This window comes from Rhinoderma darwinii, chromosome 1, assembly GCF_050947455.1.
Source record: "Rhinoderma darwinii isolate aRhiDar2 chromosome 1, aRhiDar2.hap1, whole genome shotgun sequence".
Classification (NCBI taxonomy): Eukaryota; Metazoa; Chordata; class Amphibia; order Anura; family Rhinodermatidae; genus Rhinoderma; species Rhinoderma darwinii.
The window spans coordinates 333,534,891-333,562,057 of NC_134687.1; the positions used below are offsets into that span (position 1 = coordinate 333,534,891).

The following is a 27,167-nucleotide window of genomic DNA, read 5'->3' on the forward strand; positions in this document are numbered from 1 at the left end:
GTATCGGTAAAAACTACAGCTCGCCTCACAGAAATTAAGGCCTCGCATCGCTAAATTGATGGAAAAATAAAAAAAGTTATGCCTCTCAGAACATGGCGACACAAAACATTATTTTTTTTCGCAAATAGTTCTTTTTTAAAAAAAAAGTGGTAAAACATAAAACAAAATATATAAATTTGGTATCCCCGTAATCGTATCAAACCCCCCCCCCCCCAAATGGCGTAATCGCTATTTTTTTCTCCCATTTCACCCCACAGATAATCTTTTTTCAGCCTCCCAGTACATTATGCGGTACAATAAATGATGCCATGACAAACTACAACTTGTCCCGCAAAAAAACAAGCCCTCATACGGCTAGGTCGACAAAAAATAAAGAAGTTGTGGCTTTTGGAAGCGGGGGAGGAAAAAACGAAAATGAAAAAACTCAAATTGGCCGTGTCTCCAAGGGGTTAAACAGTTGCCTAACAGTGGCATCCGTCACGAATAGTATATAATGGTATCTGTTTAACGTATACATCGTGAACTTTCATGACCCTTGTTCATTATGTGTCCGTGGAATAGATACCAATTCAGCCTTTGGGTGATGGATGCCACTGTTTAACGTATGCATAGTATTCTCTCAGCATATGCGTCAAACGTAGGGCGAAAAATGTGGTGTGAACATAGCTTTAGAAGGTTGCAGATATACAAAGTAATAACCCCTTTTACAAACTATGTAGAGTTTTTCATGGGAACACTGTGCATGTGTATTTAGTTTGACATTTCGTTTAGTTTCACATATTGGGGCGGTTCTTTGGCTTGCACCAGTAGTTGCGTTTTCCCCGTGTAACAGGCTGTATACTTGCAGTTTCGTGACGTACATGTCGTCATATTCGCTGTGTAGTACAGATTTTCCGAAACGCCGGCTATCTGCGCATGCGCAGGAGCACCAGCTACTGTAGATAGGTTTCGTTTCTCCAGCATTGTGCTTCCGCCCGTACTTTCCCGTGTAAATAAATGCAAGTCGGCTCGTTTCTCCTCAGTCTATGAGGCGGCTGCGTACAGTCAGCTGTTCGCTAGAAGAGACCTGACAGGAGGCGGCATTCATTTTCATCTGCACAATACTGTGGTGAGCACTTTATAATTGTCCTCTACAGGCTGTGACACTGCAGCTCCCGGGGTGACGCTTGCTGGGGGTTGTAGTTGCACACCTGCTGGAGATCCCGGGACTGCTGACCATTGTCTTATTGCTGTGAGGAGGTCGTAGTGGCTTGTATTTCGCAAAGGAATGTATAGGAAAATTAAGCTGGACATAGACCTATAATTCTTCATACATAATGAGAATTCTACCAAAATCACTGGATATGATCAATCGAAATGAGTATTTTACCAGTTTGGGGTGATTGTTTATTGTGTGTTTTGGAAGCTGATTCATTGGTTGATTAGAAATAGATGACTATAATCCCATGTACAGCCTTGTGATAACCGCAGATCACAAGGGAAAATCTTTTATTAAAGGGGGGTTCCAGTTTATATAAATCATAAAATAATCATTGTATATTGCAGGGATCTCATACTTGTGGATCCCTACCTGCTTAGGGTGCGTTCACATATATCCGTTGTATCAGCATCAGGTTTTTTGTCTCTCAAGTGATGCAAAAATTTACCAGTTGCCATCAGGCTTTTTCACGATTTTTACTACAAAACCATCAGTTGTCGTTAGTTGTCATCTGTTTTTAACAAAATGGTCCACAAAATGGTAGTCTAGGCTATGAAAATGTGCCCTATATATAATGCAACAAAACCCCTGTAGATAATACTTCAGTGCCCTCTGTAGATTGTGACACACGCCCCCCTGTATCTAGTGCCACACAGCCCCTGTAGCTAATGCCGCAGTGTCCTCTGTATATAGTGCCACACCCCCCCTGTAGATAATGCCACGGTTCCCTCTGTAGATAGTGCCACACCCCTGTAAATACCGCAGTGCCCTCTGTTGATAGTGCCACACCCCTGTAGATAATACCGCAGTGCCCTCTTTATATAATGCCGCAGTACCCCCTGTAGATAATGCTACACAGCCCCCCTGTAGGCAGTACCACACAGCCCCCTTGTAGGTAGTGCCACACAGCCCACAGTCCCCTTGAAGGTAGTGCCACACAGCCTACAGTCCCCTTCAAGGTAGTGCCACACAGCCCCCATGTAGATAGCACCCCCTCCCCCCTTCCTGTAGATAGTGCCACTCCTGGAGCACTCCCCTTCATGTCTCTGTCCATATATGGACAGTGACATCAGGGGCAACTCCTGAACCGGAATCCCCGCCCACAGCGTTGCCGACGCTGTGACCGGGGATTCCACTCCAGGAGAAGCCCCTGTCATCTGTGTCCATTTATGGATTCCACTCCAAGATAAGCCAGAGTCGGCAACGCTGTGGACGGGGATTCCGCTTCAGGACTTTGCCCTTATGTCACTGTCCATATATGGACAGAGACATCAAGCGGAGCGCTCCAGGAGCGGAATCCCCGGCCACACTGGGATTCCGCTCCTTCAGGGAGCTACAGTGGCGCTAGTAGATAGCAGAGCAGGGAGATATCGCTCTGCTATAGTGGCATCGCTACCGCTGTAGCAGCCACTAGCGGCACCGCCAGCCATGGGGGTCCGGTCCCGACAGCCGCCCTCATGCCCGGTGTCGCCCCTAGCAGCCGCTACAGTTTAGATCACAGGGAATTGCATAGACTGGATACAGTTGTATTTATTTCTCAGCTGTGTATGGGTTTTCAACCCCTGGATGTAAACAGGAATGTTTAAATTCACTGACCGCAATCATGGAGGATATTAAAAACCGAGAGGAATTGAAATATAAGGTATCTTTTTTTAAAGTTGCTGAACTTTTCATAATACAGTGAATAAGGCTGTGTTCACATTTGTGTTGGAAAGACTGTTGCAAATTCCAAAGATTTGGTGGGAAGAATAGCCCTACATGTTAGTCACTGGGGTTCGTTGGTATCTGCAGGAAAGTACAGAGCATTCGGAAACTCTTCAGACCCTTTCACTTTCATTACATTTTGTTATGTTGAGGCCTTGTGCTGAAATAAAAAAAATTCACGTTTTCCCCATCATTCTGCACTCAAAACTCCATAATGACAAAGTGAAAACAGAATTTTAGAAATTTCTGCAAATTTAATAAAAATTTAAAACTCATTTCACATGGACAAGTAATCAGACCCTTTGCTATGACACTTGAAATTTAGCTCTGGGGCCTCCCATTTCTCTAGATCATCTTTGAAATGTTTCTATACCTTGGTTGGAGTCCACCTGTGGTAAATTCATTTGATTGGACATGATTTGTAAAGACACACCCCTGTCTATATAAAGGTCTCACAGCTGACAATGCATATCAGAGCAAAAACCAAGTCATGAGGGGGAAAGAACTGTCTGTAGAGTTCATGGGCAGGATTGTGGGAGGCACAGATCTGGAGAAGGGTACAAAAAACGACTGCACTGAAAGTTCCCAAGAGCATAGTGGCCTCCATAATTTTTAAATGGAAGAAGTTTGTAACAACCAGGATTCTTCCTAGAGCTGGCCGCCCCCACCAAACTAAGTAATTGAGGGAGAAGGGCCTTGGTTAGAGAGGTGGCCAAAAACCCAATGGTCACTCTGCCTGATCTCCAAAGATCCTGTATGCAGATAGGAGAAACTTCCAGAAGGTCAACCATCACTGCAGCACTCCACCAATCTGGGCTTTATGGCAGAGTGGCTGCAAAGAAACCTCCCTCAGTAAAAGACACATGAGTCTGTCTGGAGTTTGCAAAAAAGCACCTAAAGGACTCTCAGCCTGTGAGAAACAAGATTCTGTGGTGTGATGAAACCAAGATAGGACGTTTTGGCCCCAATTCTAAGCATCATGTCTGGTTGAAACCAGGCACTGCTCATCTCCTGATTAAATACCATCCATACAGTGAAGCATGTTCGTGGCAGCATCATGCTGTGGAGGTGTTTTTCAGCGGCTGGGCCAGGGAGACTGGTCAGGGTTGACCACCGACGTTACCATCCAACCTGACAGAGCTTGAGAAGATCTGCTGTTAAGAGTGGCTGAAAAGCCACAAATCCAGGTGAGCAAACCTTGTGGCATCATACCCAAGAAGATTAGAGGCTGTTATCACTGCCAAAGGGGCTTCATCTAAGTAAAGGGTCTGAATACTTATGTCAATTCAATATTTTAGTTTTTACTTTTTCAATAAATTAGCAAAGATTACTAACATTCTGTTTCAGTTTGTCATTATGGGGTATTGAGTGCAGAATGATGGTGAAAAACTTGAAGTGTTTTTTTATTTTAAGCCTCAACATAACAAAATGTGAAAAAATGTAAAGGGTCTGGATACTTTTTCTGAATGCATTGTAGATATCCCCAGGATTTAGGGCTGGAAACTGTGCCAGAGCAGGAACTCCTATTTATATACTGACTGGATTAGTGAGGTTTATGCTACTGATGATGGATGTAAATGAACTAGAATTAAAGGGGAACTTTAGTTAAAGAGGCTTTGTTACCAGATTTTCAAACCCCTATCTCGTATTGCAGCAGATCGGCGCTGCAATGTAGATTACAATAACGCTTTTTTTTTTCAAAAACGAGCATTTTTGGCCAAGTTATGACCATTTTTATATTTATGCAAATGAGCCTTTCTTAAGTACAACTGGGCGTGTTTAAAGTTATGTACAAGTGGGCGTGTATTCGGTGTGTGTACATCTGGGCGTTTTTACTTGTTTTACTAGCTGGGCGTTGTGAATAGAAGTGTATGATGCTGACGAATCAGCATCATCCACTTCTCTTCACAACGCCCAGCTTCTGGCAGTGCACAGACACACAGCGTGTTCTCGAGAGATCACGCTGTGACGTCACTTCCTGCCCCAGGTCCTGCATCGTGTCGGAAGAGCGAGGACACATCGGCACCAGGCGACAGAGGCTACATCGACTTACCTGCAAACGCCGATGCTGCTGCAGAATCAACTGTAGCCTCTGTCGCCTGGTGCCGATGTGTCCTCGCTCGTCCGACACGATGCAGGACCTGGGGCAGGAAGTGACGTCACAGCGTGATCTCTAGAGAACACGCTGTGTGTCTGTGCACTGCCAGAAGCTGGGTGGTAACGAAGAGAAGTGGATGATGCTGATTCGTCAGCATCATACACTTCTATTCACAACGTCCAGCTAGTAAAAGAAGTAAAAACGCCCAGATGTACATACACAATACACGCCCAGTTGTACATAACTTTAAACACGCCCAGTTGTACTTAAGAAAGCCTCATTTGCATAAATATAAAAATGGTCATAACTTGGCCAAAAATGCTCGTTTTTGAAAAAAACAAAAAACGTTACTCTTATCTACATTGCAGCGCCGATCTGCTGCAATACGAGATAGGGGTTTGAAAATCTGGTGACAGAGCCTCTTTAAGGAAAATTCACACTATAATAATTAATTGATGAGAATTTCATAGCCCCTAATGAATTTCTTAGCTATTCTGTTCATTTTACAGCAGCCCAAATAGGTTTTTAGCTTCTAATAGCTATGAACGCATCGAGAATATATAGAGAGAGAGAGCAAGACTGTACTTCTTTTCAATGGTCCTGTTTATTTCACCCATAGCTACCTTTCAGCTCTGGTACTTTCTTGATCCCGCAGCACTCCGTGTTTCAAGGGTGCGTGAGTAGGCTTCCACGCCAACGTATAAAAAATGGGAACTCCGCACTCCAATGTATCATGCAATAAGTGATATTTTATTTCACATATAGCGAAAATTATTAATCCAAAAATAGGTTTCAAGTTTCAGTCTATACATTCGACCTTCTTCAGACACGGATTACGTTCGCAGATAAGGATATGCGGCGCTTGCGACCTCTGTCGCTGTTAGGTAATGGCGCCAATGCAGTGCTGAGTTCCCATTTTTTAAACGTTTCAGCTCCGTCTGACTATATCCAAACATGCATTAGTGCATATATATATATATATATATATATATATATATACACGTATATGTGTGTGTGTGTGTGTGTGTAATACAAATAACATTATTCAAATATAGCAGTTAACAATTCACTATAATAATACAGGGAACTCCCATATCGATACATTATATAAAAGTTATGTACCGTATTTTTCGGACTATAAGACGCAGTTTTAGCAAGAATAAATCTTGCTTAAAAGTCCCTGTGTCTTACAGTCTGCAGTCAAGGGACCCAGCAGCGCCGGGCGCCATGACCGCTTCATTACTTAACCCCTTCCCGACCCATGACGTGCCGGCACATCATGGAGCTGGAGGGGGATGATGTATGGAGTGGGCTCATGCGCTGAGCCTGCTCCATACACTGCAGGTGTCAGCTTCTGACACGCTGCTCTAACGGCCGGGAACAGCAATTTCGCTGTTCCTGGCAGTTTAAAGGGCTTGTGCCATAAAACACATGTATCCCCTATACACAGGATAGGGGATACATGTGTGATCGATAAGGAGAACAGGGACCGAAAGTTACCAAGAGCGCTGCATGAGAAGCTGTGACTTCCGCGTTCTGTGTCCGGCAGCTTCATAGAGATCAATGGGATTCTTCTGCGCATGCACGAGCGGCTCTCCATTGATCTCTATGGAGCTGTGGAATAGATAAGCCGGACAAAGAACCTGGAAGTTCAGGCTTCTCATGTAGCGCTCTTGGTAACTTTCGGTCCCGTGTTCTACTTATCGCTGGGACCCCCAGCGATCTTACATGTAGCCCCTATCTTGTGGATAGGTGATAAATGTGTTTTATGGCAAACCCCTTTAACTAGTTAAATGCCGTGGTCAATAGCGACCGCGGCGTTTATAGGGGTTTTTCTTTAAGGGACATTTATGGCATATCCACAGGATATGTCATAAATGTCAGGTAGATTCAGGTCCCACCGCTGGCTCCTCTAAACCCTGTTCTAGCTTTCTGCTAATAAAATGTGTAAAAAAAAAAATAACATGTTAGATACATTTTCAGGAGTGTAGAAAAAAATACAATAATTTGGTATCGCTGCGTCCGTAAAAGTCAGATCTATTACACTGTACCATTATTTAACTCGCACGGTGAGTTTAAAAATGTAAAACTTAAATAGTTTTTGGGTCACCTTAGTGCGTAAAATATGAAATAAAAAAAAAGTAATACAAAAAATCGTATGTACCAAAAAATGGTGCCAATAAAACTACAGCTCGTCCCGCAAAAAGTAAGCCCTTACACCGCTCAATCGATAAAAAAAATTTGCCTCTCAGAATGTGGTGAAACAGAATAAATGATTTTTTAACAAATAATTTTTTCCCTATTCTAGTCTAAAACCTTGGTGCGTCTTATGGTCAAGTGCATATTATAGTCCGAAAAATACGGTATATATCAAATAAACATTTTGTCAATACAATATAAATAGTACGTGTACAGGAGACAAGTGTCTTAACCCATTAGTGACCGGCCCATCGTGTTTCTACGTCGGTCACTAACGGGCCTTATTCCGATTCAATACACTTTTTACGTCGCTGCATCGGAATAAGTAAACAGAGCAGGGAACTGTCAAATCTGCCTGCTCTCAGCTGCTAGAGGTAGCTGAGCGCTGGGGGCATCCCTGCTCGACTGGGTGAGATCGATATTCGTATCGATCTCACTCGTTTAACCCTTCATATGCGGTGCCCAATAGCCTGCACCGCATCTGAGTGGTTTCGGAGAGGGTGAGGAAGCTCCCTCTCATCCCACTGACTCCCAGAGATAGGATCGCCGAGTGTCTGTGTCTCCGATGGCAGCCGGGGGCCTAATAAATGCCCCCAGGTCTGCCTGTAGTGAATGCCTGCTAGATCATGCCTCTGGCATGACCTAGCAGATGCCTGTCCGTTTTACACGGACAGGCAGCAATACACTGCAATACAGAAGTGTTGCAGTGTATTATAAATGTGATCGGATAATGGCGTAGTGAAGTCCCCTAGTGGGACTAGTAAAAAAGTTTAAAAAAAAAAAGTTTAATAAGTGAAAAAATAAAATGAAAAACCCACTTTTTCCCATTACAAACTGCTTTATTATTAAAAAACAAAATAAAGTAAAAAAGTTACACATATTTGGTATCGCCGCGTCCGTAACGACCCCGACTATGAACGTATTACATCATTTAACCCGCACGGTGAACGTCATAAAAAGCCATGCAAAAATTGTTTTCTTTGAATCCAGCCTTAAAAAAAATGTGATAAAATGTGATAAAAAGTGATTAAAAAGTCGCATCTACTCCAAAATGGTACCGATAAAAACTACAAGTCGTCCCGCAAAAAAAAAAGCCCTCCTACAATTGCATCGGTGAAAAAATAAAAACGTTACGGCTCTTCAAATATGGAGACACAAAAACAAATAATTTCGAAAAAAAAGCGTTTTCACTGTGTAAAAGTAGTAAAACATACAAAAACTATACAAATTTGGTATCATTGTAATCGCAACAACCCGCTGAATAAAGTTAGTGTTATTTATACCACACGGTAAACGGCGTAGATTTAGGACGCAAAAAAGTGTGGCAAAATTGCTTTTTTTTTTTCTATTACCCCCCCAAAATAAAGTTTTATAAAAGTTAATCAATAAATTCTATGTACTCCAAAATGGTGCTATTAAAAATTACAACTTGTCCTACAAAAAAACAAGACCTTATACAGCTACATCTACGCAAAAATGAAAAGGCTATAGCTCTTTGAATGAGACGATGGGAAAATTAAAAAAATGGCTTGGTCATTAAAGGGGTTGTCCGAGATATATTTTTATTTTAAATTTAAACTCACAATACACACATTAAATATTCCCTAATATACTTACCTGTGCAATCTTGCTTCTGTTCTCCGTTCTGGCAGCTCTTTTCTGCCGATCACATGTCTTCTGACGTCACGTTTTCTTCCTCCTCCACTGTCGTGTCGTATCCCGATCACATGGTCTCGCCCCAGCGAGACCTCGGATGGGACACGACACGTCACTGGAGACGTGACGTTTCTGCGCGTGCCCGCCTGCCCAGCCTATGCATCTTTTCACTGTGAGCGCGCCTATGCGTGTTCACAGTGAAAAAAGTGAAAAGGGACGGCACCCGCGGACTAGAAAGGTACAGTGACCTCTGTACTTTTAGTTCTTCCCCTATCAAAGCCTACACATAGTAGGCTTTGATAGGGAATTATACAACACGATGCAGCACACGGGTCGCATGCAGCCCTTGAGGCTGTTATCTGCGGCCCGCGGGACACCGTGCACTGTTTAACAACTGGTTCCCGACCGCTGGCTGTGTTTTTACGGCCAGCGGTCAGGGACGGGTCCTTAAAACCCGAGCCATAGACTTTCTACGGCTCGGGTTTTAACTTGCTGCCCGCGTGATCGGGCAGCTGAATGTTGGGTCTCCGGCTGTCAGTGACTGCCGGGGACCCTGAGGAGAAGACAGAAGCAGCTTTAGCTGCTTCTGTCTTCTCCGATGTCTTTTTACACAGCGCTCAATGAACACTGTGTATAGGAATAGAGACAGCGGCCCCGCGCCGCTGTCTCTATTCCTCCCGGTGATCATGTGACTGGTCACATGATCACCGGGTGCCGTTACTGACAGACTGCTGCTGGGTCTTACTAGATCCAGCACAGCCCTATTAGTGACAGTCGTCACTATGAGAGGGCTGATTTCCCTGCTGTGCAGCTCCAGTTACAGTGGAAAAACATGTAAAAGAAAGAAAAAAAATATATAAAGTTCCCTAAAGGTCTTTTCTGAAAAAAAAATAGTAAAGTAAAGTGCAAAAAAAAATAAAATAGTAAATACACATAAAATACCCACCCCAAAAAAATACCGTTCCCCCCGCCAATCATTGTTGTAACGCTAGCGCTGACCCAATTACCCTAATATAGACATGTAATATATAAAAATTTACGGTAGACAATGACGATCACAAATAAAAGGTCTATTTTAGGGTAAAACTATGTTATTACCAAAAAAAAAATAGCTGAAACGTAAAAAAGCTTTTTTTTTTACTATTATTTTCAAACTTTATGAAAGAAAATTCTAAAATGGCAAAAAAGGTGTGTATAAAAACGATAAAAAATTAAACCTGCATTGTCTACAGAAAAAACATCGCAAAAATCACGTCATTAGCCCAACAAATAAAAAAGTTATAGCCATTTAACGAACACGTGCTAAAAATGGCTAAACGGTGTCTGGTCCTGAACTGGATAAGATCTTCTGGGGTCCTGTATCTAAGCCTACATTGTTAGGGTATGTTCACACGAGGGCGTCCATAACGGCTGAAATTACGGGGATGTTTCCGCCTGTTTTTTTTAAAGCGGAAACAGCGTAGCAAAACTTGTAAAAAACGGCCCGAAAATGCGTACCATTGATTTCAATGGGAGGCGTCGGCGTCTTTTTCCCGCGAGCAGTAAAACTGCCTTGTGGGAAAAAGAAGCGACATGCTCCATTTTCGGGCGTTTACGCCTCTGACCTCCCATTGACTTCAATGGGAGGCAGAGAAAGCGTATTTCCGTCGTTTTATGCCCGCGGCGCTCAATTGCTGTGGGCGAAAAACATGACGGAAAACGACGCGAAAAACGCAGCAAAAAAAGCCGCAAAAACAACGCCAAAAAGGCTACGATAAACGCAGCGAAAAACATCGCAAATAAAGCCGCGAAAAAAGAGGCAACGGACGCCACGAAAAACGACAGGAAAAACGCCACGAAAGACGCAACGAAAAACGCAGAAAAAAATCCACAAACAACGACGCAAAAAAAGACGCGAAAAACGACGCAAAAAAGGCTACGATAAACGCCACGGAAAACGTTGCGAAAAACATCGCGGAAAAAGCCGCAAACAAAGAGACAAAGAACGCTGCGAAAAACAACTGGGAAAACGCCACGAAAGACGCAACGAAAAACGCAGCAAAAATAGCCGCAAACAACGATGCAAAAAAAGAAACGATAAACGATGCGAAAAAGGCTACGATAAACGCAACGGAAAACACAGCAAAAAAAGACGCAAACAAACAAGCAAAAAACGCCAAGATAAACGAAGCGAAAAACGGCCCGAACAAAGCGGCAAACAAAGCCGCAAACAGCGCACAAAAAACTCCCGGAAAAATGACGCAAAAATCAACGTGCAGGGAGAGGTAAATCTGCTACAAACTTCAAGACGGAATTTTGAGGCAGATATTCCTCCGGCAAAAAAACTCAGTGTGAACATGGCCTTAGTGGAGAGAGACATGAGATAGAGGAGGGTGGACGAGGGTTCGGGTGAGGGGAGACACGAAGAGGTTTATAGACCTGAAAAGAGAAAGAAAACATAAATGTGAAAAACATAATGGGGGGATAACATTTGCTCACCATCCTTCAAGAATGTCAGCAAGGAGACAAGTGCAGTGAAGGATGTCAGCGGGGAGGAGCAAGGACAGCTCACATGAACTCTTGGAAGGTACGTGCACGCTCATTGCAGCCTGCAATGAGCGTGCACGGGAAAAAAGTTTCCTCACAAGGAAAGATCAACAAACCAGAGCTGAACTGCATGTAAACAAACTGTGCTGAATTCAAAGAAGAAATGTGCTAAGTAGAATTTAAAAAAAAAATAATGCTTTATTTAGGTTGTCTGTATAAGGGGTAATGTATGACAGAGTTTTTGAAAAAATGTTGGTATCTCGGACAACCCCTTTAACCCCTTAATGACCGGGCCATTTTGCACGTTAATGACCAAGGATTATTTCTTGTTTTTTCACGGTCGCATTCCAAGAGTCGTAACTCTTTTTTTATTCCGTCGACATAGCCGTATAAGGGCTTGTTTTTTGCGGGACGAGTTGTATTTTGTAATTGTACCATTTTTGGATGCATATAATATATTGATTAACTTTTATTAATTTTATTTTAGGAGAGAATTGAAAATAAGCAGCTATTCCAGCATTAATTTTCACGTTATAAATTTACGCCGTTTACTATGCAGCGTAAATAACATGTTAACTTTATTCTATGGGTCGGCACGATTACAGGGATACCAAATATATGTTTTTTCTACGTTTGCACAATAAAAAGCCTTTTAGAAAAAAATTACTTGTTTTTGCATCGCCGCGTTCCAAGAGCCGTCATTTTTTTATTTTTACGTCGATGTGGCCGTACGTGGGCTTGATTTTTGCGGGACAATGTGTAGTTTTCATTAGTACTATTTTGGGGTACATAGGACTTATAGATTAACTTTTATTTTATTTTTTATGGGGGGAATGGGAGAAAAGAGAGAATTTTGCCGTTGTTTTTTGCGTTTTCTTTGGACGCCGTTCATCCGGCGGTTTAATTAATGTGTTCATTTTATTGGTCAAGTTGTTACGATCGCGGGGATACCATATATGTGTATGTGTGATTTGTTTTAACCGTTTTATTAAATAAAACCACTTTTTGGGGCAAAAAAGTAGTTTTATTTGACTTTGACTGTAATTTTTTATTTTTTTTTTCACAAACTTTATTTAACTGTTTTACATTTTTTTTTTTTGTCCCACCAGGGGACTTCACTATGCGATGTGCCGATCGCAAATATAATGCTTTGGTATACTTAGTATACCAAAGCATTATTGCCTGTCCGTGTAAAACTGACAGGCAACCTGTTAGGTCATGCCTCTGGCATCGCCTAACAGGCAGATGCTGAAGACAGACCTGGGGGTCTTTGTTAGACCCCCGGCTGTCATGGAAACCCGACGGCGACCCGCGATTTGTTTGCGGGGGCGCCGATCGGGAGACACAGGGAGTTCCCCCTTCTGTCAAACACATTAAATGCCGCTGTCACTATTGACAGCGGCATTTAATGGGTTAAACTGCCGGAATCGGCGCGCGCTTCGATTCCGGCAGTTGCAGCAGGAGCCAGGCTGTGTATAACAGCCGTGCTCCTGCCGCTGATCGCGTGGGTAAACTGTCAGTACCCGCGCGATCACAGGACGGATATATCCGTCGTCTTGCGCGAACTAGCAGCTGCTGAGGACGGATATATCCGTCCTTCGGCGTTAAGGGGTTAAGGTCTAAAATAGGCTGGTCATTAAGGGGTTAATGAATGCAATTGTGGACATGTGGGAATTACGTGGAAAAACTAAATGTGCAAATAGCCTTACCCCATTCCCGGAGTTCAGGCGTCCTCATCATTGATTTCTATACGGTGCAAAGGTCTACCAGAGGTAAGTAATTATATATAAAACGACAGGCTCAGGCAAAATGAGCGTTAAGAGGAAGGTCTGCAAGTAAGGCGTGGAAGTAGAAATCTTCAATTTGTAGAAATTCTATAATCTCTATAAAAGATATACAGAGAGAAAGAAATTACATTATCATACAGGTTAAATCAACCTACAAATAACAGGCAATAATGTAGGCGCCATCATATTAACTCAGATAGTTCCATGCTTGATTCTACTCTTTTATCTCTGAAGAGTTACATTTAATCCCCGGGACAAATTCATCTGTGTGTAGTTTAATTATCCATTCACATTCCCTATATAGGGAGTGGGAATGGCTATTTAAGCTAAACACACTATCGCCGAATGGCCTAAATATTATTTTTAAAATTGGGTTTACGGTTTAGTAGATTAATTTGTCCCGGAGTGAACATTTGGATGTGACTCTAGACCGTTCTCCGCTTGATTCTATGCTAAACTTATCCATAGGGCTCCGTTCATCTGACGGAGACCAAAAGGGTGTCCTTTTGGCCTCCATCTGTCAGTAAACATTTTTTTTTCTTTTTTTGAGGATGGAATAACGTAGTAGACTACACTATTCCATTCTGAGGGATCCCACAAAATAAAGTATGACGTGCAGTATACGGTTTTTTACATGGCATCCTATCTGTGACTGTTACCTCTGTATGGCATCTATCAGAGGTATACGGCCCTGGTGAAGCCTCTTACGTCACTGTTCGATTCTCTGGCCGAAGACTCCGTTGCTAAAAGCCCCTCCCTGACATCACTGTCCATGTATGGACAGCGACGTCAGGGGTCTCTAAAGGTGCGTAATCCCCGGCCATATTGTTGCTGACGCTCTGGCCGGAGATTCCGGCGTTTCAAAGTTCCTAACTTCACTGTCCATGTAGAGTATGAACGGTGACATCGGGGGTTCCTCCAGTAGCGGAATCCCCAGCCAGAGCGAATTCCAGGATCTTAAAACTCCTAGTATTACTGTCTATATGGACAGTGACCTCTCAAGGTGTTCCCAAGGACCGGAGTTCCCGGCCAGAGCACTTGATGTTTATATATGGACAGTGATGTCAAGAGCTTTCCCTGGGCACAGCGCTTCAAGTAGCCTAAACAGTGGGTTACGTCGCTACCTTCGTATACCTCCGATAGAAGGAAAAAACACAATGTGAACCAGACCTTGTTTATGGGGACTGTTGGGAAAATGTGATAATGGCTTGTAACATGAAAACACGTTTTCAGAAATAAAACTTTGTGTCACAGGTATCTAAAGGTATAAGGAAAAATGAGCACCGAGGTAAAGCAAAGTCTGAAAATCTTCAGTGAATACATTGTGAATATCCTGCGACCCTCATATGTGCTGGCAAACATGAGTCCCTGGATGTCAGAAAGTGAGATTTTCATTCATAATTTTTAAGAATTACTAAAATATTCTTGTAATTTTAAAGTTCTAGTCCGACATGCTTGATGTTTAACTTGCTTTTTTCATAGTAGAACTGCTCCCAATTTATTTTTTATTTTATTTATGAAATGAGTATTTTATTGATTTGCACATTGTCGTCAATGTCATCAGTCAGGGCTGGGCAAAACCCTGTCACCAGGCCACCATGTTGACTAGAAAAATCATCATACCTTGTGCTGTATGCATGGACCTGGATTATTTTACGGATGCTGAGTCACAAGCAGCTTCTGCCCTGCTGGGCTTGGGGAGACTGATGTGAGAAGGGGCAGGTGCATTAAATAAATGTGCATCAATTGCTCTTCGACAGCATCTTCTGGGCCCGGCCCTATAGCATGCCGTTACTGGCTCCTAACTTTTCGAGCTGGCTCTTACACCTGGCGAAGATTTATCCAGGCCTGTTATCCCATTGACTTAGAGGCTCTGTCACCAGATGATCACATCCCTATCTCTTATTGCATGTGATCGGCGCTGCAATGTAGATAACAGTAACGTTTTTGTTTTTCTTTGAAAAACGATCATTTTTGGCCAAGTTATGAGCTATTTTATATTTATGCAAATGAGCCTTTCTAATGGACAACTGGGCGTGTTTTCTCTTATTTCCAACTGGGCGTGTATTGTGTTTGTAACATCTGGGCGTTTTTACTTGTTTTACTAGCTGGGCGTTGTGAATAGAAGTGTATGATGCTGACGAATCAGCATCATTCACTTCTCATCGTTACCACCCTGCTTCTGGCAGTTCACAGACACACAGCGTGTCCTCGCTCGTCCGACGCAATGAAGTTCCTGTATAGTGCACTATAGTGTTCGTCAATGTGAGTACTGACAGGAAGCCTCCTTGACCATATTTTTATTTCTGGTGATGCCATCATCCCCGGATGTCAGCTGTATCTTAAAGCTGGCAACCTGCTGTAATGGTGGGGACCGAAGTTAGCTTTGATCCCCGCCATTAACCCCTTAGATGCAGCGATCGCTGCATCTTTGTGGTTGTCAGCAGATCGGGTGGGCTGCCGACTGCTACTATGGCAACAGGAGACCTAACAATGGCCTCCTGCTTCGCCTGGAAGCGAAGCCTAATCGGCTTGCTGTCAGTGAATGACTGACAGATCTAATATATTCCACTACATAGGTAGTGCAACGTATTAGAAAAATAATCTGACAGTTGGGCCTTAACCCCTTCCTGACATTTGACGTATCCATAAGCCAAAGTCGGGTAGGAGAAGTATGGAACAGGCTCACGGAGTGAACCCAATCCATACGATGCCGGTGTCGGCTGTATGTTACAGCCGACACTTCAGAGTAATGAGCGGCATCGCGCTCGAGCGCGATCCCACTCGTTAAATGCTGCAGTCAATAGCGATTAAAATCGTTAGAAAGAGGGGGGCGACCCCCTCTAACAGCTCATCGTGCCCCCCGCAACGCAATCGCGGTGGGGCGATGGTTGCTATGGCTGCCTGTGGGCCTAAATAAGTACCCCAGGTCTGCCATTTTTGTGCTCCTATTAAGCTCTTTAAAAAAATGAAAAGTTCGAAAGAAACACCTTTTCGTATTTTCCCCCTAGAGCATAGTAAAAAAAAAAAATAAGCATAATTGGTATCACCGAATCCGTAAAAGTCTGAACTATTACAATATATCATTATTTAACCCGCTCGGTGAAAAAAAAAAATTGTAAACGCCAGAATCTATTTTTTTTGGTCACCTCATCTCCCACAAAAAATGAAATTAAAAAGTGATCAAAACGTCGCATGTACCCCAAAATGGTATCATTAAAAACTACAGCTTATCCCGCAAAAAATAAGCCCTCATACCACTTAATCGACAGAAAAATAAAAGTTATGGTGCTTGGAAATTGGTGACACAAAATAAATCTTATTTTTTACACTTAGGTTTTTATTTGTAAAATATAGAAAAAACTATATGTATTTGGTATCGCTGTAATCGTATTGACCCACAGAATAAAGTTAACATGTTGTTTTAATTGCACAGTGAATTCCGTAAAAACGAAGCGCAAAAAACAATGGAGGAATCTGTTTGTTTTTTTTTTTCATTTTCTACCCCACAAATAATTTTTTCCCGTTTCCTAGTACATTATATTGCACATTAAATGGTGCTACAAAAAACTACAACTCGTCCCACAAAAATCAAGCCCTCATAGGACTGTATAGACGGAAAAATAAAAAAGTTATGGCTTTTGGAATGCGGGGAGGAAAAAACGAAAATGAAAATCTGAAAAAGGGCTGCGGCGGGAAGGGGTTAAAGTCCCCTAGTGGGACTTATAATGTGGTGACAGAGCCTCTTTAAGTGCCCCATCTCCTACATAATGAGATGGCCGCTATAATGTAGGTGACAGCAGTGCTTTTTATTTAGGGAAACAATCTATTTTTAATCTCGCTGTAACCTGTCATTTACCGCATGATCTCGCGAGATTACGCTTGCTCTGCTGTAAGTACCAGAGAAACGTTGGCGAAGTGTCGGGATTGTGAATAGACATCCCTTCCTGTCTGGAAGGAATGTCTATTCACGGTCTAAACACTTCAGTAACGTTAATGTGTCAGTATAAGGGTATGTTCACACGGCAGCGTCCGTTACGGCTGAAATTACGGTGCTGTTTTCAGGAGAAAACAGCACCGTAATTTCAGCCGTAATGGCATGTGCAGGCGTCTTTCGCTGCGTCCATTACGGACGTAATTGGAGCTGTTTTTTCATGGAGTCCATGGAAAACGGCTCCATTTACGTCTGAAGAGGTGACAGGCACTTCTTTGACACGGGTGTCTTTTTTACGCGCTGCCTTTTGACAGCGGCGCGTAAAAAAAAATGCACAGAACATCGTAAGACCCATTCAAATAATAATAATAATAATCTTTATTTATATAGCGCCAACATATTACGCAGCACTTTACAATTTAGAGGGGACATGAAACAAACAATATCAGACATTACATAGTGACAAAGTTCATTTACAATTCAAATCTGGGGAGTGAGGACCCTGTTCGCAAGAGCCTACAATCTATGAGGAAGTAAAGGAGATACAAAGTTCGGGGCTAAAACGCCCGAATTACGTCCGTAAATAGGGTGTGTGAACATACCCTAAGACAGCACATAGTGAATAACGCAGTGTCACTATGCGCTGACTAAATGAATGGAGAGAAGTGTATGACGCTGATTGGTCACTGATTGGTCAGCGTCATACACTCCTCTGTACAACGCCCACTTGGTCTAAAGTAAAAACACTCCCAGTTGGGCAATAAGAAAGTAATTAGCATAAAGCTAAAATCGCTAATAACATGGTAAAAATAGATCTATTTTTCTAAAAGCACTGCTGTCACCTACATTACAGCGCCCATCTCCTTATGTAGAAGATACGGCACTTATAATGTGGTGACAGAGTCTCTTTAAGAGAATTGTAAAAAATATAATAAAAGTTTCAAGTAATAAAATAAAACACAATCGCCCTTTTTCCCTTATCAAGTCCTTTTATTATTGAAAAAATAATAATGAACCGCACATATTTGGTATCGCCGCGACCGTAACTGCCTAACCTATAAAAATATTATGTTATTTCACGCGGTGAACTGCATAAAAAAAAAACAACCCATAAAAAACAATGAGAATTTCTGTTATTTATTCACTTTGCCCTACAAAAATTTTATTAAAAAGTGATCAAAAAGTCGCATGTATTCAAAAATGGTACCTATAAAAACTATAGCTTGTCTTGCAAAAAACAAGCCCTCATACAGCTCCGTCGATGAAAAAATCAAAAAGTTATGGTTCTCACAACATGGTGACCGAAAAATACATTCTTTTTACAAAAGTAATTTTATTGTGCAAAAAGTTGTAAAACATAAAAAAGTGCTATAAATTGGATATCGCCGGAATCGTACTGACCCACAGAATAAAGGTAACATGTAACTTATACCGCATGGTGAACGCTGTATAAAAAAAACGCTAAAAAAATGATGCCAGAACCGCTGTTTTTGGTCACCTTGCCTCCCCAAAAATAGGATAAAAAGTGATCAAAAAGTCGCATGTACCAATAATCACTAAAGCTCATCCCGCAAAAAAAACAGCCCTCATACCACTACGTCTATGAAAATAAATTAAGTTAAGGCTCCAATAAGTCAGGAAATAAAAATATGCGGTTGTGCAGGCCGGAGTGGAACATTTCTTCTGTTTCAAGAGGCGATTTATCGAGGCCCTAAAATTAGGGAACCAGGAAGGGGAGGGCCCAAACAAATCTGCTGGACGCGAGGGTGCCCGTATTATACCAGGATAAAACTTCCCAGCGATTTCCCCAAACTGCAAAGGTGTAGAGTGTGTACCAAAAGGGGGGATAAGGAAGGACACAATTTATCAGTGTGACACTGACCTGTACATAAAGGATTGCTTTACAGCGTAACAAATATCTATGGATTATTTTATTGTTGTTTTTTTTTTTACCCCATTATTATTCCACCTGACTATGCTGCTGATGTACTCTGCCCAGCTTACATGTGCCCCCACATTATAAACTGAAATACCAGTAAAACTCCCAACAAAGCTACTACCAAGCAAAATCTACGTTTCAAAAGCCAAATGGTGCTCCCTCCCGTCTGAGCCCTACAGTGTGCCCAAACAGCAGTTTACTTCCACATATATGGCATCGCCATACCCGGGAGAATCCTTTTAACAATTTTTGGGGTGTGTGTCTCCAGTGGCACTAGATGGGCATGACATACTTGCCACTGAATTGGCATATCTGGGGAAAAATTTAGATTTTTACTTTGCGCCATCTGCAGCGCAATCATTTATGGAAAAGACCTGTGGGGTGAAAATGCTCATTACACCCCTTAATAAATGCCTTGAGGGGTGTAGTTTCCAAAATGGGGTCACTTTTCAGGGGTTTATTTTATTATTTCACATCAGAGCCCTGGAATTGTGAACCAATACTGTGTAAATCGCCAAATTAAACTTAATTTCATATGGTACTCTTTCACTCCTGAGCCTGGTCGAATGTCCAGGCAAAAGATTAGGGCCACATGTAGGGTGATTCTAAAACCGGAAAAACACAGCATAATAATTAGAGAGCTGTCTTGTTATAGTGGCACAAGCTGGGCACCGCATATTGGCATTTCTATGGAAAAAATAACATTTTCACTCTGCAACATCGAGTGCACACTAATTTCTCAAACACCTGTGGGGTTAACATGCTCACTGCACCCCTAGCCGAATACCTTGAGTGTAGTTTCCAAAATGGGGTCGCTCTTTGGGGGGGGGGGGGGGTTCCATTGTTTTGTTCCCACAGGGGCTTTGCAAATGCTACATAGCGACCAGAAACCAATCCAGCAAAATCTGCACTCCAAAAGCCTAATGCCGCTCCTTCCCAGCTGAGCCCTACTGTGTGCCCAAACAGCTGTTTATGACCACGTATGGGGTATTGCGGTACTCTAGAGAAATTGCTTTACAAATGTTGGGGTTCTTTTTGTCCTTTATTTGTTGAGAAATTAAAAATTTTAAACTAAAGCTACGTCTTATTGAAGAAAAGGGATTGTTTTTATTTTCACTGCCCAATTCTAATAAATTTTATAAAAACACCTGTGGGGTCAAAATGCTCACTACACCACTAGATGAATTCCTCAAGGGGTGTAGTTTCCTAAATGGCTTCACTTTTTGGGCGTTTTCAATGTTTTGGTCCCTCAGGGGCATTGCAAATGCGACATGGCCTCCGCAAACCATTCCTGCTAAATTTGAGCTCCAAAAGCCAAATGGCGCTCTTTCCCTTCTAAACATTGCCGTGTGTCCAAACAGCCATTTATGACCACGCGTGGGGTATTGTTTTACTCGGAAGAAATTGCTTTTTCTTCTTTAGTACTTGTGGAAATGAGGAAAAATAAGCTAAACCTACATTTTCTTTGAAAAAAATCTAGATTTTCATTTTCACGGCCTACTTCCAATAATTTCTGCAAAAAACCTGTGCAGTCAAAATGCTCACTATACCTACTAGATAATTTCCTTAAGGGGTGTAGTTTCCCAAATGGGGTCATTTTTGGGGGGTTTCCACTGTTTTGGCACTGCAACAGCCCTTTAAACCTGACATGGTGCCTAAAATATATTCTAATAAAAAGAAGGCCCCAAAATCCACTAGGTGCTCCTTTGCTTCAGTCCATTAGCACGCTAGGGCCACATGTGGGATATTTCCTAAAACTGCAGAATCAGTGTAATAAATATTGAGTTGCAATTCTCTGGTAAAACTTTTTCTGTGTTACAAAATGGATTAAAAATGAATTTCTGCAAAAAAAATGAAATTTGTAAATTTCACCTCTACGTTGCTTTAATTCCTGTGAAACGTCTAAAGGGTTCAGAAACTTTCTAAATGCTGTTTTGAATACTTTGAGGGGTGACTTTTTTAAAATGGGGTGACATATTGGGGATTTCTAATATATGGCCCTCAAAGCCACTTCAGAACTGAACTGCCCCCTGTAAAAATAGCCTTTTGAAATTTTCTTGAAAATTTGAGAAATTGCTGCTAAAGTTCTAAGCCTTGTAACGTCCTAGAAGAATGAATGGCTTAGTTTTTTTGAACATCCTATCTAAACTAGACATATGGGTCATGTTAATTGGCAACAATTTTCTGTGGTATTACTATTTGTCTTACAAGCAGATACATTTACATTTAGAAAAATGCTAAATTTTGCAATTTACCGCTAAATTTTGGTGTTTTTCCAATTAAATACTGAATGTATCGAGCAAATTTTTCCAGTAACATAAAGTCCAATGTGTCACGAGAAAACGATCTCCGAATCGCTTGGATAGGTAAAAGCATTCCGAAGTTATTACCACATAAAGTGAAACATGTCAGATTTGGAAAATGAGGCTCTGTCAGGAAGGTCAAAAGTGGCTAAAGAGGGAAGGGGATAAAGGGGATAACAGAACAAGAGGACTTGGGTATTATGCTTACAAGTAAGCAAAGCAGCAGTGATTCAAATGTATTATTTCCCCTCTTTAAATCACTTGTAAGACACCATCTTGTATATAGGATTCAGTTTTAAGCTCCACATTGTAGAAAGGATAAAATATAACTGGAGAGGATACAGATGCGTGCGACTAGATTATTAAATGGGATGGGAGATTTCTCATATAATGAAAGGCTAGGAAAGTCGGCAGTGGCGTAACTACCGCCGTAGCAGCAGTAGCGACTGCTACGGGGCCCGCGGCATGAGGGGGCCCGTGTCGCCCGCCGGCACTGGCCCCCACCATGGACGGAGGCTCCGCTAGCAGCCGCTATGGCTGCTACAGCGGGACGCCACTGAACAGTACGGCAGAGCAGGGAGGTATCTCCCCGCTCTGCCATTAAACAAAAGACATGTATCCCCTCTCCACAGGACAGGGGATACATGTGTGATGGCTGGCAGCGATAGGGAGAACGGGGGACTGAAAGTCCCCTGAAGTTCTCCATCACAAACCTCGGACTTCCGGGGTCTGTGTCGGCAGCTCCGGAGAAATGAATGGAGCGCCGGTCACGCTTGTGCGCATGCGTGAACAGCGCTCCTTTCATTTTTAGTGAGCTGCCGACACAGACGCCGGAAGTCAGAGGTTAGTCATGGAGAACTTGGGGGACTTTCAGTCCCCCGTTCTCCCTATCAATGCCAGCCATCACACATGTATCCCCTGTCCTGTGGATAGGGGATACATGTCTTTTATTAGGTCTGTAAAGTCTTTATCACACTGTAGGTCGCATTTTTTTGGGAGGGGGGACGCTGTATGGCGTTCCCTACAGGGGGGGGGGGCTGTATGGTGTTCCCTACAGGGGGGGGGGACGCTGTATGGCGTTCCCTACAGGGGGGGGGGGGCGCTGTATGGCGTTCCCTACAGGGGGGGACGACGCTGTATGGCGTTCCCTACGGGGGGGGACGCTGTATGGCGTTCCCTACAGGGGGGGGACGCTGTATGGCGTTCCCTACAGGGACGACGACGCTGTATGGCGTTCCCTACAGGGGGGGGCTGTATGGCGTTCCCTACAGGGGGGACGCTGTATGGCGTTCCCTACAGGGGGGGCTGTATGGCGTTCCCTACAGACCCCCCCTGTAGGTAACGCCATACAGACTCCCTGTAGGTAACGCCATACAGCCCCCCCGTAGATAGCGCCATACAGCCCCCTCTGTAGATATCTACAAAGGGGGCTGTATGGCGTTATCTACAAGGGGGCTGTATGGCGTTATCAAAAGGGGGGGTTTGTAAAAAAAGGCACTATCTACAAGGGGGGGGGGGTTGTGTGACACCCGGGGGAGGGGGGGCCCCAGTCAAAAGTTTGCTATGGGGCCCAGTCTTTCCTAGTTACGCCCCTGAAAGTCTGGTTAGTTCAGCTTTGAAAGAATAAATCATGTCCTAGTTGTTTGTCTTTAACCAGACATATTCATGTAAATTGGATCATTTCTAAGGCGTCTTTTTTTCAAAGAACCTGATAAAGGACCATGGACATTCATTGTGTGTGGAAAGGTGTTTCAGATATCCGTATAGGAAAGGGTTCTTTACAGTTAGAGTAGTCCAAAACTATGCCCTGCCCCAAATGGTAGTAATGGCAGTTATTATGTCAGCAATTTAAAGAGGGCTAGAAGACTATCTAATGACATTGAAGGTCATAACTAATCTAGCAATAAAAGACGTGTAATTGAATTGAGAGAGGTAACACTTGACGGACATGTCTTTTTACAACCTATGAAACTGGTAACAACACTCCAGAACACAATGTCCAGATTAGACTTTGTTAGAAAACATGTAAAAAAAAAAATGCCCAGTTCTTGGAACAAGATTCTCTGGACAGATGAATTCAAAATGAAATTGTACCAGAAAGATGGGAAGAGAACCGTATGGAGAAGGAAAGGAAGGGCTCATGATCCAACACATACCAGATCATCTGTCAAACATGACATTAGCATGTATGCCTGCCAATAGAACTGAGCCCCCCTCCCCTCTGTGTGTCAGTGACGTGATAAAGGAACTTACTTCTTGGCTCCGTTCATTAGATAAGCCAGCCCCTTCCCTGTCACAGCTAATACACAGTAGCTTTATGTCCAGTCTGCAATTGTTCCTTTTCCTCTTGTTCTCCTTATCTGTTAGCACCCTTTTCCCCCTTGACTGTCACCGCGGAGCTATCAGATTTTAGTGTGAGCCTCACACAGCAATAATAATAAAAACGGCTCACACTTTATTCTGGTGTTACATGAAAGAGGAGATTCTAATCCTTCATATGCCACCAGGATCGCAGTTCTAACTGTAAACAAACCAGAGGTATCACCAGTTGAAAACAGTCGGGAAGCTGTATACTATATGATCACACAGTGTTGCTGGGCAGGGAAGGGGGAGAAGCTGTAGGCTGATTGGACAGCGTCATACAGAAAACATTATACCGCCCAGAGTGAAAAGAAAGAGTCCCCTCCTATTTGGCTATTAGAGCCACATTATCAGATTTAGAAAAATGCTCATAACTTTGCAAATAAGTTTTTTTGTTTTTGTTTTGTTAAAAAACAAATTACACTAGTTTATCAGTAAAGTGCCTATTAGATTAGTTAGGAGATAGGGAATTAATAAACTAGTGACAGATCCTCTTTAACCTGTTGCGGACCTGCTCCGCAATAGTACGACACGCCGCTTATTGAAGCAGACCTGTGGCGTACTATTGCGGAGCAGGAATTAACTGGTCATTATGCGAAATCACAGTGATAATGAAGAGATGGCAGCTGTCATTGATAGCTGACCGCCTCTTTTGCCAGGCAGGGGACCAATCAGCATGCCCCCATGCAAAGCGATTGCTGTAATTGGTTAGTCTTTAGAGATGAAAATGTGCTCATGGTAAAATTCAGTGACAAAAAAAGAGGTCCTCCTGCTCTCCACAATCCCTGACAACACCACATACCCAGTTTCAGTGCGTGGAACAAGCACCACTATTTTAAAGCCTGTATGCATACAGGCCTACAACAAACATATGGGAGGGGTGGATTTGGAAGATCCATTAATGAAGCCATACTGTGCCATGTGAAAGACAAAAGTATGGTACAAAAAAGTATAGTTAGTATATTTAATTGAAATGGCCTTTTGTACCGAAGTGCTGGCAATCGTTCTAGGTACCTTTTTAAAAATAAATTTTTTAATAACTTTTTCAAGACCAAGAGGAAGGCGTGAGTAGCAGAGCTTCAGGAAGTGATGCAAGTAGAATTGTCCCTGACCAGCACTTCCCAAGTGAAGTACCCCAATGGAAAAAAGGAGCCATCCTCAAAAACGATGTCGTGTGTGCTCGAAGAGGGGTATCCGAAAAGATACGATATATCAATGCAGCACATGCCCCTCCAAACCAGGGCTTTGCATGAAAGAATGTTAAATTTACCATTCTTCAATCAATTACTAATTTTTGTCATGCTTTTGCCATTTTCAGGCTGTCCATATAAACTTAATCTTAAATTTTATGTCCCATATTTATGGCAGCTGTGAGTCAGGTTGCTTTGCCTTATTCACCTTGCTGTAATTCTGGGAAGTGCTCCCTCTGGTGGCCAACATAGGAAAACATGTCAAATTATTATTTAATTTTTAATACTTTCCACCATGTGGAAGAAAGAAAAAAAAAGAAAAATACAGCAAAAAACGTAAAAAATATAATAGAAATAAGTAACTTAAAAATAAAAAAAAAGGTTCAATTCGCGACACATTCCCTTTAAAGAGCGCTGAGTGCTCTAACCAGTAGCCCCAATACCCCTGAAGACGCTACATTGTAGCGAAACATGTCGGGGGGGGCTTCCTTTTTAATTTTAAATACCAGTCCTGCTGACTCCTAGAATCGAATTGTGAGCTGGGTGCAACGTGCTGCAGCCGTTGACTCTAGGCTCCTTATACTCTGCACTGTGCTGATTGCAGTCAGCAACGGACCTTGTTTTTATGTTTATGTAGTTTGTCTTTGTTGCATAAATCAAATAAATACTTTATTATTTTCAATTCTGATAGTTGGAAAACAGGGCTTTTTTGCCGGTAGGCAAATCAATCTTTTCAATTTAAACTACACGCCCACCAACTATAAGGGTCCTCCCTTTGTATGTATCGAGTGCTCTAACTTGGCTGCAGATTAGCTGGTCTATATAAACAAAAGCTAACTAGGTAGTCTGTTTTTGGAGGGCTGATTTCCATTGCAACAACAGAATGATTATAAACTACAAGCAGCTAAAGCACCAGAGGCAAAAAAAGTCTCCATAAGGAAAAAGCCTGCAGATTCCGTGTAAACATTATCTGAATCATGTGGCCTGTCTGTAACGTAATACCAAGAAGAAATTATTAAGAATTACTTTTAGGCCCCGTTCACATCTGCATTGGGGGTGCCATTAGGATCCTCCGTTGCAGAATCTGTAATTTTTTTGCACAGCATGTAGCGCTATTTTTTTCGGCAAAATTACGGAAGCCATGAAGGAAACTCGACCGAACCTATTAAAGTTAAAGGGCTTATCCACCTTCTGACAACTGAAGACCTATCCACCATATAGGTCATCAGTATATCATCGGTGCGGGTCTGACGACCGGACCCCGCACCGTTAGGGCGCTCCGGTGGCCTGCGGGCACCTGATGTTATGGCACATAATCCTATGTACAGAGCCGGAAGCAGTTGGCTCCGAACATAGCATAGCGGCCGTTCTGCAGAACTGCAGCTTGGCTCCTATTCACTTGAATAGGAGCAGAGCTGCAATACTGCAGCTTTGCCACTATTCTGTGGCTGGAGCCAACGGCTTCCTGCATGTAGGTCCGGTGCACGGAGGCACCAGACCAGCTGATCTGTGCAGGGTCCTGTTGTCGGACCCCCACAGATCATGTGATGACCTATCCGGTGGATAGGTAATCAGTTTTCAGAAGGTGGAGAACTCCTTTAATGGGTTCCTTTGGGTGCAGTTGGTTTCTGTGATGCAACAGATCCAGCACTTCCATTTTTCCCGTTCTGTTCCTTTGATGGCATTGTGGTATGTCAGTGTATCATTTTTGTCATTTACTGAATCAGTACTTAAACGCACTTCGAAATTACCTATGTAATATGTTTATTTCTTACATCTTTTTGAAGATGTCATAGAGCAGATAAAGGCAGAGGAGGCGAGGGGACCTATTGCCGCTGCCAAGATGTTTATGGAGAAATTACTCGAACTGGAAGTTGAAGGATGGTACCAAGGGTTAATAGATGTGCTGAATTCAACAGGTATGATTTTAATGTAACATTATTAGGTGAAAAAAAATATCAAAATAACAGTATGAGAGAGCTGAACTATTCACAGGTCTAAATACAAATTTCTCATAGCCTTCAAATGTGTCCGGTCTATGTATACCTTTTTGAAATAGATATTTATTTTTTTTAGCAATAAAAATGTCTGCCAGTGTTTTGTTTTTTTTCTAAATACTTTAAAAATATATATATTATTGCCTTTTGAGATACAGCTGCTTTGTATTCTGTATACAGAGCAGCTGTATCTAGTGCTGAGACCTGAACCTGTTAGGTCAGCGGCATTGATGGGTTCAGTGTCAGCGGTTCATGCAAGATTAAGCTCTTACCGA

The 27,167-nt window shown here is 42.5% G+C and overlaps 1 protein-coding gene across 3 annotated transcripts in view; it reads left to right on the forward strand.

Annotated features, from left to right (window-relative positions):
* The first annotated feature begins 985 nt into the window (after positions 1-985).
* RIGI (RNA sensor RIG-I) overlaps positions 986-27,167 on the forward strand; it is a 99,165-nt gene continuing 72,983 nt past the window's right edge. For 2 of the 3 annotated variants that reach the window (XR_012847589.1, XM_075825658.1), the window contains exons 1-3: positions 986-1,108; positions 14,423-14,550; positions 26,683-26,814. Coding sequence is in view for 2 of the 3 variants with exons in the window: in XM_075825658.1 (XP_075681773.1) it covers positions 14,445-14,550; positions 26,683-26,814 (238 nt within the window). In the remaining variant the exon portion in view is untranslated. The remainder of the gene's footprint in view (positions 1,109-14,422; positions 14,551-26,682; positions 26,815-27,167) is intronic. The other variant, XM_075825659.1, reaches the window with a different exon arrangement.